The 14,256-nt window shown below is 41.1% G+C and overlaps 1 protein-coding gene across 2 annotated transcripts in view; it reads left to right on the forward strand.

Annotated features, from left to right (window-relative positions):
• The window catches only part of oxr1a (oxidation resistance 1a), a 187,897-nt gene that overhangs the window by 4,398 nt on the left and 169,243 nt on the right, over positions 1 to 14,256 (forward strand). For both annotated transcript variants that reach the window (XM_037785297.1, XM_037785300.1), the window contains exon 2: positions 10,726 to 10,812. In XM_037785297.1, the coding sequence (XP_037641225.1) occupies positions 10,796 to 10,812 (17 nt within the window). In that variant the 5' untranslated portion in view covers positions 10,726 to 10,795. The remainder of the gene's footprint in view (positions 1 to 10,725; positions 10,813 to 14,256) is intronic.

The following is a 14,256-nucleotide window of genomic DNA, read 5'->3' on the forward strand; positions in this document are numbered from 1 at the left end:
AAATAAATCTTGGCAAGCAGCTGCATGTGCATTTCAATTCAGTCCTGGTGCCAGCAATTAAACTGCTAGATGAAGGAATTAATTCAGTTTTATTTTAGCTTTTGCAATTATTAGTTTTTCATAGACTGTACTTTTTTGGTGATATTGAATTTTTTTGGAATAATAGAGAAGTATGGTGTTGCAAAATATTAATAGAACGAAGGAGAGAGAGACAAACAGAGAAAGGGAGGCGAGTGAGGGCAGAGGAGGGTCCTGAATCCACAAGAAAGTAATTAGATAATGACAAGGCCAGTGACAGTGATTTGTTGCCTTCTGTTGTAATGTGATTCCAGGAATCCAGCTGCAGATGAATTTGAAAGCTTCCAAGAAATAAATTCTTCCATTATGTTGCTTTATGGCTCCATACCGGCTTGAGACACAAAGATGCGCCGGCGATTCCCAGACAGGACGATGCTTTCATGCCACTTTGATGCTTCATGTGTGGTGTGCTCTGCTGGAAATAACTTACGTTGATCTGGAGAAAGCTTCTGTTCTCCATAATGATTTTACTTTGTACCACGCAGCCAGACTGCAGGCCATAAAGCAGCCCCCCCCCCCTCCAGCCCTCCCTCCGTTTGGTATAAATACCCTGAGGAATGTTTTGTTTTCGCACCCCTCTCTATGTGATTTTCGTCTCTTTTGTCTGGCTCCCTGCCTGTTATCCCGCCGTCTAATGATGATAATCTCAAAAGAGATTTCGGGAAGGATAAACATCCTCAGCAGTCCTCTTAAAAAGAGAGCAGGTGACCAATAGTGGAGGACCAGCTATGTGGTTTACATGGTAGCAGGGCGGGTTTGGTCTGGTTCCACAATAGCTTTACCCACATACAGTAAACAGCACCATGGGACTGGTTGGAGGATTACAGAGGATTTGCCATGCTAAGCCACAGGAACCCGTCCCAGTGACCCCCCCTTCCCCCCATGTATCCTCATCCTCCTCCTCCTTTCTTGATCATAGCAACACCTCCCAGTGTACTTGGCCCATGATGCATCAGGATGCCGGCCATGTAACCCAAATCACTGATTACATGGATAGGATAAAGGATGGCAGAGGCACTCTTTAGTGTTGATGTTTGGTGTTGAAAGTGATTAAAACCTGCAGTAGGCAGAATGTTTTCGGCATCACTGGGCAAAAATTCCAGAATTCCGAGAAATAGGTATTACAGTCACTGAATATTGATTCATATTTGATCAGCGCTGCCTAGTTTGACCGTTTGATCGAAGTTCCCGAGTGGTTGACAGCTGCTCAGAGACAGCAGGCTCCAGCTCGGCTCTGATTGGTTGTTTTCATCCTGTATTTTGCCATCATGCTGCCATTAGGAGCACCGGAGGAGACAGAGGCACATGATTTTTTTCAGATAACTTGTCTTATGCACTACTGTCAGGATATAGTAACCTTTTTTAAATCATATTTGCTCCATTTCTACCCACTGCAGCTTTAAATCTGTTTCCCCTCCAGTTGGTTTGAGAGGAATGAATCTGCGCTCATTTCCTCCGTTCTACTACCGTTCTTCACCCCCTGCACAGGCACACGTTTTCTGATAAATTTGCAAATTTTACTTTTAACGTCCAAACTTATCATCCGAATAGCTGTCAGGGTAAATTAAGGGCATGTTCTGAGTGCATCCCCCCCTCCCCCCTTTGCGAGCGGAGTGATAATGTGACAGCCAGATGACATACATCACAAAACTCGCGCCACGTAACTTGATGGGAAGAAGGCGACGCTGTCAGCAAACTAAAATCAGATTTGGCCCCATCACTTAAGTTGAGCGAACATTGCCTTTGGTTCCACTTTGGGACACTGCTTGAAAGCTAATTGAATCAAAGCAAGGGGACGGGGGTCATTTTTGACTGATACTCCACGGGCATTTGTCTCTGTCAGCCTAATATCACACAGTGAAGTGACTCAGCAGAGAGCAGTCCCCCAAACCGACTGTGTACACGTCTTTAACTCAAACTGACAGTGTTCTAGCTCCCGTACATACCTTGCCATGAGCTACTCTGCTGGAAAGCTGAGGTTTTCTCTTTTTTTTCCCACCATTGTCATCATCATGTGCAGCCTCCATGCTCATAGAAAACCTCAGGAACACTCACAGACAGAAATAGATCAACGCAGGAAGGCAGGGGTTTATTTTGAGTAAACGGTGAGCTGTGAAGAAGAGATTCTCAGTAGTTTTCTTGGCATAATGTAATCTCATGGGGCTGTGTAGTTCCCGCCTGGAATGGTGTTATATTGTACAAGCAGGCGAGAGAAGAGAACCGTTCCCCTGGTGTGAGGAATGACTTTGTTTCTGGGCCCTCGTGTCAATATCTCTTTAAGTGGTTCATTTTTTTTCATCGACCCCTTTCGTTGACTGTTCCTACTCTAATAGAGCTACGCTACGACATATTTTGATGTAATGTGCGGGAGATAGCGTTTCTCATGGGGGCTTGAAAGTTGAAGGAACTGAGGGAAATGTTCAGAGAGGGAACTTTCTAGGATTCTACTACTTTCTATACTGCAGCTTACAGCATTAACAGGGACTCCATTGTTGGGCTGATTTATGATCTGGGTGTCACAACTGATCGGACCGTCAGAACTGCCTCAGCTGTCATCATATGTAGTCATCCTCATCCGATGAGAGGGTCGTACCGTAAAGGACAGAGGGTGTTGTATCCTGTGCAGATTGTAAAGCCCCCTGAGGCAAAGTTGTGATTTGTGATATCGGGCTTTAGAAACAAAATTGACTTGACTTGACTAGGGCTGCTATTATTTTGGTCAATATTGAGATCACGATTATTTAACACGATTACTCATTGACTTTGGAAACATCATGCATTTAGAAAGAAAATATTGTACTCAAGCTGTCAATCGATTCAAATATTTAATCGTGATTAATCGCACATTTTTTATCTGTTCAAAATGTACCTTAAAAGGAGATTTATCAAGAATTTAATACTCTTATCGACGTGGGAGTGGGAAAATATGCTGCTTTATGCAAATGTATGTATATATTTATTATTGGAAATCAATTAAAAACACAAAACAATGACACATTTTTGTCCAGAAACCCTCAAGACAACAATAGCTGTGAGTGTAACTGAATGTGATTGTTATAAAGTGGGCTTGTCTGTAAAGGGGAGACTCGTGGGTACCCATAGAACCCATTTTCATTCACATATCTTGAGGTCAGAGGTCAAGGGACCCCTTTTGAAAATGGCCATGACAGTTTTTCCTCGCCAAAATTTAGCGCACGTTTGGAGCGTTATTTTACCTCCTTCCTGACAAGCTAGTATGACAGGATTGGTACCAATGGATTCCCTAGGTTTTCTAGTTTCGACAATTTACAATATATTAACTAATAAAACATTTTGGTTGTTGTACTTATCAAAGAAATGAGACCCAATGGGCCTCATGCAAGAAGTTATATAAGAACAATTTCCTCGTTTTTGTTTATATCCACAGTTTGTTCTTATTTTGTTAAAATAGATTTCTGGGATTCACCAACATTTTCTTATATTTGCTCTTCTCTTAGGTCAGAGAACATTTTATGATTGGAGAGCACCCGTACCAATATAGGAAAAAAACATTGTGTTTTCACAGTCCACAAATTGTCCAATGCAATGAAACATGAATTTTAGATTTGAGGAAGATAAAAAAAACGCATGAATATCCTCATATAATTATGTTTTAGAGTAATTATAGTGATGGGATTATTGAATTTGTGGGCTAAAGAAATACAACTGGTCCATTGATCCCAATTAAGACTATAAAGCCCTTGGCTGATACTGCGTGTGTTCAGCTTCTGCTCTTCGGTGCTTTGGCCAACCAGGCCTTCCACAGAGAATGCACTTTTAGAGATCACACAGATCTATTTAATTCAGATTCAGATTGCCAAGGGGCAAAGCTTTTGCTGGGTTTTCGATTTTCCTGGAACTCCAGTACTGACGCTCTAGAAAATCACATGTTTACTTTGTTTAAGTTTATTTAACAGTCCCACAATTTCACTACTGCTGAAGTTCTTTTTCTTCTTACAGACTTTTTTTGGTGGCATCTCTCCAATTCTGAGTATTTACACCCGGCACAACACATGCCCCTCTATAGTGTTTAGGGTGCGTTACCTATGCTAATTCCTGCCCTTATACAGTGTTTAGAGGGTGTAACCCGTATTTTTTTCTTTTAGCAGAAAATTAAGAGAAAATAGAGAAATTTCAGATAATGTTGCTGCCTGAGAGACATTGTGTTGATTAGTCAGCTTTTAAAGGTGCTGGTAGGTGGATTTCTTTTTACCCTTTGACAGAGCCAAGCCAGCTGTTTTCCCCATTTCCAGTCTTTTTGCTAAGCTAAGCTAACGGTCTCCTGGTTCTGGCTTCATACTGTATTTAGAGTAAAGACATGAGAGTAGTATTTATCTTTTCATCTAACTCTGGGCAAGAAATAAAATCAGATATCACGATATTTTTGACCAATACCTCGATATCGATACTGCAACAATATTGTAGGGTTGACTATTAGAGCTGTTACAAAATATTTACACAAGGAGATTTTTGATAAATAAGTTGATATAATGACTAAGTGGGGAGAGGCAAATAATAGAACAGCTAGAACAGTCTGGTAAGTTCAGAAAATGTCATCACTTTATGGTAATGCAACCTTTAAAACACAACAAAACAACACTTATGCCATATTACAATATTACTATATCCAAAATTGAAGACGATATCTAGTCTCATATCACAATATCGATATATTGCCAAGCCCTAGCAATAACGTTGTTCTCTAACCACCTTAATATGTGCTCATTTCTGACTGCCGAGAGTCAGATCATCTGTGAAAGTTGGAGGAAATAGTTATGTGCGCAATTTCTAGTCTTACCAGCTTTAATTCAAATGTACCAACAGAGTAATTGTACATTTTGTACTCATCTCTCCATCATCTCCCGCAGTATCTATGAATAACTTCTTGGCAAATTTCTGAAGCGCTTGGTGTTACAGGAAGCTCACTTTACAACCAAGTTTTTTTTTGTTTTTACCTTGTTATCTTGTATTTAAATTCATTATGGGACCGGGTTCAAAAAATGTAATAAAACATATTAAATGAACTCAGCCAATGTGAGCTCATATTGTGTTTAGTGGAAATGGTAATTTAAGAAGTCTTCCATATTTTAACCTCATTGCAGTTCCCATAAGCATAGATAATATTACCCAAAGCCCGTTGTCTATAAAAGATATAGCTGTTATGATTCAGGCTAGAATTAGCCTCCTGGTGCTTTATTAGGGTAAATGGCATATGAGGGAAGTAAACTGGAAAGGTCTGTGCTAAAGTTATTATCTTACTTTCATATTTAGTCATATTTCCAGCTTTTCTGTCTAAATCAATTCAGTAACTAAATTGAAAGCAATTGTCAAACATACATCTATTGTCATTCTTCAGTCTAAATTACTGAAGAAGGTGTTAATACAGGACTACAATTAAGGCTACGTGATGTTTGGACACTGAAAGATGAATCCATTATCCCGTTTCACTGACAAGTGGCTGGCAAAATTTGCATGGAGATGTTTTATTTGCAGCGGAAACGCTCTCATCCAAGGCAACCCAACAATCCAACAATGACACAACTGACCTCGAGCATATTGCCGAGTTCCTCCGGGAGACGCAGATAAGATGCCCCTGAGCAGATAACAACCGTGCATCGCAACCATTAGCCCAACGCAAATATGAGAGTAAAAAATGACAGACGGGGGGGTGTTTATTCGTTGCCCAGTAATTGACTGAGCATTTCCATAATGGCATTGTGTTTCCTGCCAGGCTAATGTGACCCCTATTAGTTCAGGAAACGTGCTGCAATCAGGCTCTGTGTGTGCGCCGCCAGACACAGCCAAGGAAATGAATTGGGGAGAAAGGAGAGATGAGGCACTGGAGTGGGGGGGGGAGAGATGTAAACAATGGTGAGGTGCAGACAATGGGACGACCAGGGGACGGGAATAGAGAAGATGAGTCATATCACTGCAGCGAACCGGGCCCTGATTGAAATGCCACTGCAGCTACTGGACTATATTGGAATTTAATACTCGCCAAATACTCATCATTTCAAATTAGGCATCTTCACTGAATTTTTTACTTTGAATCCTTGTGCTATACTGTAAGGAAACATGGGCATTTTCACCAGACATTTTCACACACTGAGAAATGTTGTGCTGTTGCATGTCGGTGAACTGTTCACCCTTCAAGCCTACGGCAATTATCAATACAGTCAGGATGCCCGATAATACAAATCGATTTAGACAAAAAGGGTATCGCCCACAGCTGTTAGAGTAGCCAGAGTTCAGTCTTTCCTGCTCTTTCTTGAATGTCTCCGAGGCATATTGGAAAAGAAAACGGCCATGCGTTGCTTTAGAATACTTCAGCTATACCTCCTGTGTTACGTGGCTGATGTTGTTGTGTTGTTTCCCTCCCTCTGTACCTGATTTAGCTGCATGCTGGGCCAGCTAATCCGGCCTCTGATCAATACTCCACTTCTCCTGCTCACACTCTGGATTTCATCCAGGAACCGGCACAGCTGATATCTTTATTTACCTCCTCTCCTCGTCATTCATAAACCACCCAGCGCCAGGGAGGGTTGAAATTTACATCTAAAACAGTATGGATTTGAGAATGGAATTCACTCCATTTGCCTCGGCTGAGAGGACGGTTGGCGTGATGTGTTTTCAGTTACTCTGGTTACATGCTTAGCTCATCTTTGTTTTGTGTGAAATAGCTCCGTCAGCCCTGAGCTTTAGAGCTGCGTGTGTTAAACCCAACACATCACCCCTGTGTCATTGTTGTTTTACGGCCGGCAGCTTTCAGCAAAAGTGCACGCCTGAGCACCGGCAATACCTGCTGTCCCCCCTGTCTGTCGGAGGGATTCACCTCGATCCATTACATGCTCGGATGCTGATAGTGTTTGTCAGGATTCTCTGCACGCGTAGAGACAATTAAGCTGAAACACAAGGCTGGCTTAATGAAGCTCGGCAGGGAAAACATCCTCAAACAAGGTCCTTTTGCCATAGAGATAGAAGTAGACAAGGTCCGTTCATGTCAGCAGGAACCACATGGCTCCACTGGTGCATTCTTGTGGTGTAGGTTTATGCATTTGGTAATAGTGCAGAAAGACAGATAAACCATACAAATAAGCTATAACATTCAATGTTGCCTTTTGTTAATTACACTTAAAAAAGAAGGAATGAAATTGTATGATCAATATGTTACTGAGGGGCAGAACAAAGCAATATTGTGTGTTCACTGTAAATTTTTACATGGTTGCATAAAATGGAACCAAGCTTGCGAGATGGGTCAAGCAGAAAGCCAGACATACACTCCTCTCTGTAACTTAAAAATCCATTTATATTAACTCTATTTATCTTTCAATAAGGGCTATCAATCGATTAAAACATTTAATCGCGATTAACCGCATGATTGTCCATAGTTAATCGCAAAATCAAAAATGTTTTACCTGTTCAAAATGTACCTTACAGGGAGATTTGTCAAGTATTTAATACTCTTATCAATATGGAAGTGGACAAATACACTATTTTATGCAAATGTATGTATATATTTATTACTGGAAATCAATAACAACACAAAACAATGACAAATATAGTCCAGAAACCCTCACAGGTACTGCATTTAGCATAAAACAATATGCTCAAATCATAACATGGTAAACTGCAGCCCAACAGGCAACAACAGCTGTCAGTGTGCTGACTTGACTATGACTTGCCCCAAACTGCATTTGATTAGCATAAAGTGGGCATGTCTGTAAAGGGGAGACTCGTGGGTACCCATAGAACCCATTTACATTCACATATCTTGAGGTCAGAGGTCAAGGGACCGCTTTGAAGCGAAGTGAAGTTTGAAGCGATATTTAGCCTCCTTTTCGACAAGCTGGTCGAGAAGGAGGTACCACCTGGTACCACGGTTGGTACCAATGGATTCCTTAGGTTTTTATAGTTTCATATGATACCAGTATCTTCACTTAAGCTTTAAACCTGAGCCCGCTACGACCTAAAAATCGCAAGTTGCGTTAAATAAATTAGTGCCGTTAACTTTCGTAGCCCTACTTTCAATGCACCGCAACTCACCTAAAATCTCTGCTAAAAGCGCTGCAATCATTTGCTGCTGCTCTTACACCATTACATTAGCCCCACCTCCATCCCAGCATTCACCTGAAGGCTCTTAGTTGAAGTTCCCCTGGGCTGAGGTTAGTGTATCCTTGCAATGGGCGACAAGGTCAAAGCCAAATACCAACCTTGTACGTATTCTGCATTTTCAGCATGTCTACACAAACAGAACATGAATGCTTGCGGGTGTCTGCCTTTGCAGTTTACAGTCAAATTTGAGAAGAAAAGAACATCCAAATGCAACGTCACATGACTTAAATGAGACATTAGTCAAATAACTTGAAGTGGTACACCCAAAAAAAAGAGCAGCTGGGTTTATTTTAATTCATGTTTTGTACTTGTATTCCTGTAGTATCGTCTCCTTTTTCCTCTTTGTTGGCTTCGAGTTTCTTTTTCATTTTACTGTATGTTGCTTAAATAAGAAACTTCCTGCTCACTTTAAGACCACTTGAAGCTGGCCTCCTATAATCCCAAATAATGTGTAAATGTATTTTCAGTTTTTGTCTTGGTTCAGTATAGACCCTTTGAAAGCTTGAAGGTTTGTTGTTATTTTTGTGAGGGGAGTGCTGGTTGGGTTTGGTAAAGCACTCTGTGTAATCATTTTAAAGCCCTGGAACACTGTGACGAATTGGAGGATGAGTCACATTTTAACAGCAATGGAAAAGGAAATTATGTGACTCTTTGAAATCATCTCTCTCTGTACTCCCTGGGCTCTGAATTTTCCCTCAGATTAGATAAACAGTTTGCTTTAATGAAATGAAATATTTTATAATAATTGGCTGTCAGTGTGCATGTACCTGCAGCCCTTTATGGCGAGGTATTTCTCGTCTCATTAACGTCCCCCTGCTGCCATAATAGTATGAAATGTTTCAGATATAAAAAAAAAACAGAACCTGTTTAAATGTGATGTACTGCTTTAAAGTTAAACGATTTTCCAAACTGATATATCTCAACAACTATTGTATGGATAGCCATGGCATTTTGTGCAGACATCCACTGTCCCCAAAGGATGAATCCTGCTGACTTTCCCTCTAGCACCACGAGGAGGCTGACATTTGTGGTTTTAAAGTCCAACTGAACTGATCACATTTAGTCATCCCTTTTTGCATAATGTCAATGTTTTTTTTATTTATTCTAGTTTATAAATTATTAAAAGGAAGGACAAAAGGTATTTTTCTGTCTCAACGTGTCATGTTTGACACACAGCAGCTTGCAGGCTGAGCTCCAGCAGGGGAACAAGAGAAAAAGTAAACAAACCTTCGGTAGACCGTTTGTTGTTAGCGTTGGTATTGAATAGTAAGGACCACACTGGCATCCTAACTGGTGACAAACTGTTGACAACAGCTTCTACCCTTATCTGAGATGTGTGTTTTGTCTGGCTTCTAAAAGTGAGACTACTCTAATCCTTAATCCAGCTAATTGCATTATCAAACGCACGTCATACCTTGACAGGAATGCAGTGTCAGAACAATTAATCTTAACTGCAGGCTGTATTTAAAATAGTCAAACATGTATTATGAAGAAGTTATTTCTCCATATTCATCATATTATAATTGGCAGACTGCTTGCTGCTTACCGTTATCGTCTGTGAATATGGAAGCCACAAAGTAGGTTTCTGCGCTGCCTAAGATTACTTACAGAAGTGAGTACATCTGCGGTTTCCATGTCACCTGAATGAATTATCAGATGTTTCCAGTGTCATACTACTTTGTTAACCTTTACGCCTGCTTATTCAGCTCTCCTCAGCTCCCTGTCAGTGTGTAGCTGAGAGGAAACACACTCCAGGTGTTATAAATGATATGGTGTGTATGTGTGTGTGCACGCCGGTGCGTCTAACTGATGGAGGGGGGGGAAAGGAGGTAGATGGTGTGCTTTAATCACCTCATTCTCCTTCCCTTTCCTTCCCTCCTTCCCTCTGGCCCTCCACTCATCTCATTACAGACAGGAGAGGGTGAGAAGTGAGGCCTGCATAGACTTCAGCATTAATTATTGAACCCTATCTTCTTTTACTCCGGCTCCTCCTCCACAGTCTCTGATAACCTTAACTCCCAGCCATTATACAAAGTGGTGGGTATAGGCAGAGACAGTTTGGGGATTTAACCATTCAGAGCTGCTTAATAGCCTGCATGTGGTATGTTTGCCTACACAAGCACATATACAGTATAGTTCTCCTTTTTTTAATTGCATTTTAATTGTTCCTCGTCGCTCCAGCTTCAGTGCTAATTAATTCCACACTGTTTTAATCAGCTGTGGCGAAGTAAAGAAAATGATTCTTAAAGCTGACATTTGACTCCATGCATTGTCTTTTGTCATGTTGACTGAGTTCTGCTCTGCACACTCCCTCCTGCCATGCCCAGTCAATTTGAATCGCTCAGTTGGAGGCCAGCTAATGGATGTTGCTGAGGTCAGCGTGGCCTAGGCGTTCAGACAACTTGAGGGCAACAAGACTGTGATGCTGAAAACCTCACTGTTATCTCCTTCTGTCCCCTGTCTTTCTGCTTTGTATGTATGCGTGTGTGCGTCCGTGTGTGTGCGTGCTTCCTGCAGGTTTGAAAAGTCAACATCAAAACCTCGACCTCCCAGAGCCTCTGAGCACGAGAAAGAAGACGCTGCCAAGATGTTCAGCACTAAAAGGTCAGCACAATGTCACTTTTGATCTATTCTTATCCAGTCAAACAAAAAAAAAAAAAGAAGAAGCCCGGCAGGAATCTCAGGGAATTTTAAAATGGCTTCTGCTGATAATGGCTGACATTTCTGGTCAGCTATGCTCCACTGATGACTTTGGATGTGAAAAGACGTTGATGTGAAGAAAGGTGATGGTTGATTTCAGGTCACAACGCAAAAAAAAACATTCCACTTTTAATATTTGTTTAGTGTAAAGTATGTAAATTATATTATCTATCTTTACACATATACACACTTGAGTTGATATTTTCAGCTACTATGTTTGGGTAATGGGTAGACCCCAGAGAAGCTTTTAAACTGAAGTGTAAATACTCTCACACAGCCTTTGTAGGAATTATAGGAAACCCAGTTCACAGTCCTCTGTTGGTTGTGTGTACATTCTGTATTTTTAATGGGTCTCGTGGTAGCATACGCACAGTCTGCATAAATCATTTATCGCTTTGGCTTTTTCTGGATGTTGACTGCAAGGTAGAAGTGGTCACATTGCTTAGCCTCAGTATGTGAATGCTGGGTTAGGTGGATCAAAACAAAATGCTTTTGGTTGTTTCTTTCATGCTGTTTTAACCCTAGGTGAAATGGTTCACAGCTTGCGTTTGGTTTTATATTTTAGTATCTTTAGTGCTGGATACATTACTGAGAACAGTCCGTTCATTCTCCCATTGAAAACACAAATTCATTTCTCTTGAATAAATAATTCCATGAATTCTAAAAGAACGGTACATTTTGAATCAATAAGGTTATAATGTGCAGTCTTGTTACCTTAAAAGCTAATTGTGTTTTCACAGCCTTCAGCTATATAACCTCAGGAGGTCGTGTGCAGAAATTAAAGCCTGCCTGACTGTAGTTTTTCAACAGCAGATGTTAAATATATGTGTGGACAGCCCATACTAGAGGAAAAAATATCACAAAATGACATGTAATTTATGATTTATTTTGGAAAATTCTTCAAGAAATTTAGCGGTATCACGATAGCGATACCTGGGCTTGCTCCGGCTGGTTGCCGGTGCTTGGTATTTCCTCAACTGATCTCAACATGGCTGCCGGATCACAAACTTTCTCATATTACAGGTAAACAGTACACTACAAGATGTTTCTGAAGACATTTGAGGAGAGAAATAGGCATTACAGTAACAGAATATTGATTCATATTTGATCAGCGCTGCCTAGTTTGACCGGAGTTCACGAGTGATTGACAGCTGCTCTGAGACGGCAAGGCTCCAGCTCAGCTCTGATTGGTTGTTTTCCTCCGGTCTGTGAAATCTTGCAGATGCCATTAGGAGCACCGGAGGACACAGAGGAACACAATTTTTTTGTACCTGTCTCATGTGCTACCGTCAGGATATAGTGACAGTTTCATAAAAATAATAATAATCATATTTGCTCCAATTCTACCCACTACAGCTTCAAGAGCCGTAATCTTCTCGTTTGCATTCAGGCTTTTGAACTGAAATTAATTTTTATTTCTACATATCTGTTCTACAATACCTGTAGTTTTTATAGTTCTGCAACGGATCCGTACAATATCAGATGTTCACATTTGACCTTGTGTATTCAAATACTCAACTGTAGGCTATAACACACACACACACACACACACTGAGTTGTTATCTGTAGCTAAGCCCATAGTATTGATGGAAGCCGAATCAACAGTGAAGGAACCACACATTCACCGCCGTTTTAATACACAAGCTTACCGCGGCTCAAGCCTGGTGCGTGTGCGTGTGCATGTGCGTGTGTGTGTGAGAGAGAGACAGATGGATATTGGCAAACAGTGAGCCGTCTTGTACCTTTTGGTGAAACAATTTCTGTACTGTATATGTATGCTTCACTATGGGCTATGGGATTATATGACTATGTATTCATTTTAGATTAAACTGCAGTCGTGAGTGATTGTTGATGCATTATTGTATGCAAATTAAGCGTGGCTGATGTTTGTTGCAGAATGGACGGGGCAGTAGTTGAGGAAAAAGTTGTAGCCCAGGGGTCCGTGGTACTTTTAATGCGGCCTTGCACGCGGTGAGATTAGACTGACATCCACCTCTCAAATCCTCTTTTGCATTGACAAAGAGGACTCGCCACTGCATCGGTGAGATATTGATTGCTCCTTTGGCTGCTCTTTGATAGTCATACAGGGCTCCAGAGTGCAACCATTTCAGTTGCATATGGGTATTGCATAGGTATTTGTTGTCTGCCAGGACCAGATGTCCACAAAAATAATAAAGGAATGTGTTGTGATGTGGGAAAGTGAGGTGTAAGGTATCATAATGTGATGGGGACTGAGTGCCGTCACAATGCCACATCCATCCACCCGTCTCCTCGCAGTGTGTGTGTGAGTGTGATCATCGTACTGTGGGTGAGAAGATGATTAAACCAAGCCAGCTCTCCATCTTCAGGGAGCTGTGTCAGCACAGTTGATGACACGGATACGCTGAAAATGACTGTAATAGGCTGCCATCTTGAAATCCAAAGACTCCAAAAGCTCATTCACATTTTTTTTGCTGAATACGAAACAAAGCATTTTTTCTCTCTCGCTAAACTGCTGAACCAAACATAAAGCAGGTGACTAAATCTGTGTATCCGTCAGAGATTGCTATGTGCCTGTTGTGGCTTTATCTGTGGGCTTTAATATTGGCTCTCCTCATGGCTTCCGTCGAGTCACCTCAAACAACATTCGTACAATGCAGGACCCAAATTAAAAGTCTTTCATTAAAATGTAATCAGTCAAACGTCTCAACATAGCAGTTTAGCTTTGATTTGAATGGACTGGAAGCGTGGAACGGAGGCACGGAGAATGAATCCAAAGCATTCGCACGTCTGACTTTGTTTAGTGCTCTGTCCTCTAATGAATTGCTTCACTATTATGGATAAACTGAGAGCACACGTATCCACGGCTTGATTGTTAGTGTCTACATGTGCTCATTAAAATGTAACTGGAGCGCCGTTAATCCGAGTCTTTCATTCTGGATGAGAACATTTATGAAGCGATGCACCATAGCTGTGATTTGGGTCGCACATTCAAACTCTTAACTTGCTACAGATGCTTCTGCCAGCTAGCATAAATCGACTCCATAAAGAGGTAGGAGAGCTGTCTTTGAATTTTGATGTAATGTTTTCTGGACAGAGATGTCCAGAAACAGCAACACGAATCCGAACCTCGAGGCCTAGCCTGGCAATCAAACTGAATTACCATTCGTCTTGCAACACCCTGTGTCAGACTCATTCACACTTGTCACCATTTTTAATGGAGTAACTGTTATGTAGGAAAATGACATCCCCGTTCTCAATCTCGCCTACGAAGCTCTTATTGGTAAATTGTTTCTCCAACTAGCAGAAATAATCAGAGATATGCATCATTATTTCTACATTAAAGCCCATCCTTTCCTACCACAACTA

This window comes from Sebastes umbrosus, chromosome 11 (genome assembly GCF_015220745.1).
Source record: "Sebastes umbrosus isolate fSebUmb1 chromosome 11, fSebUmb1.pri, whole genome shotgun sequence".
Classification (NCBI taxonomy): domain Eukaryota; kingdom Metazoa; phylum Chordata; class Actinopteri; order Perciformes; family Sebastidae; genus Sebastes; species Sebastes umbrosus.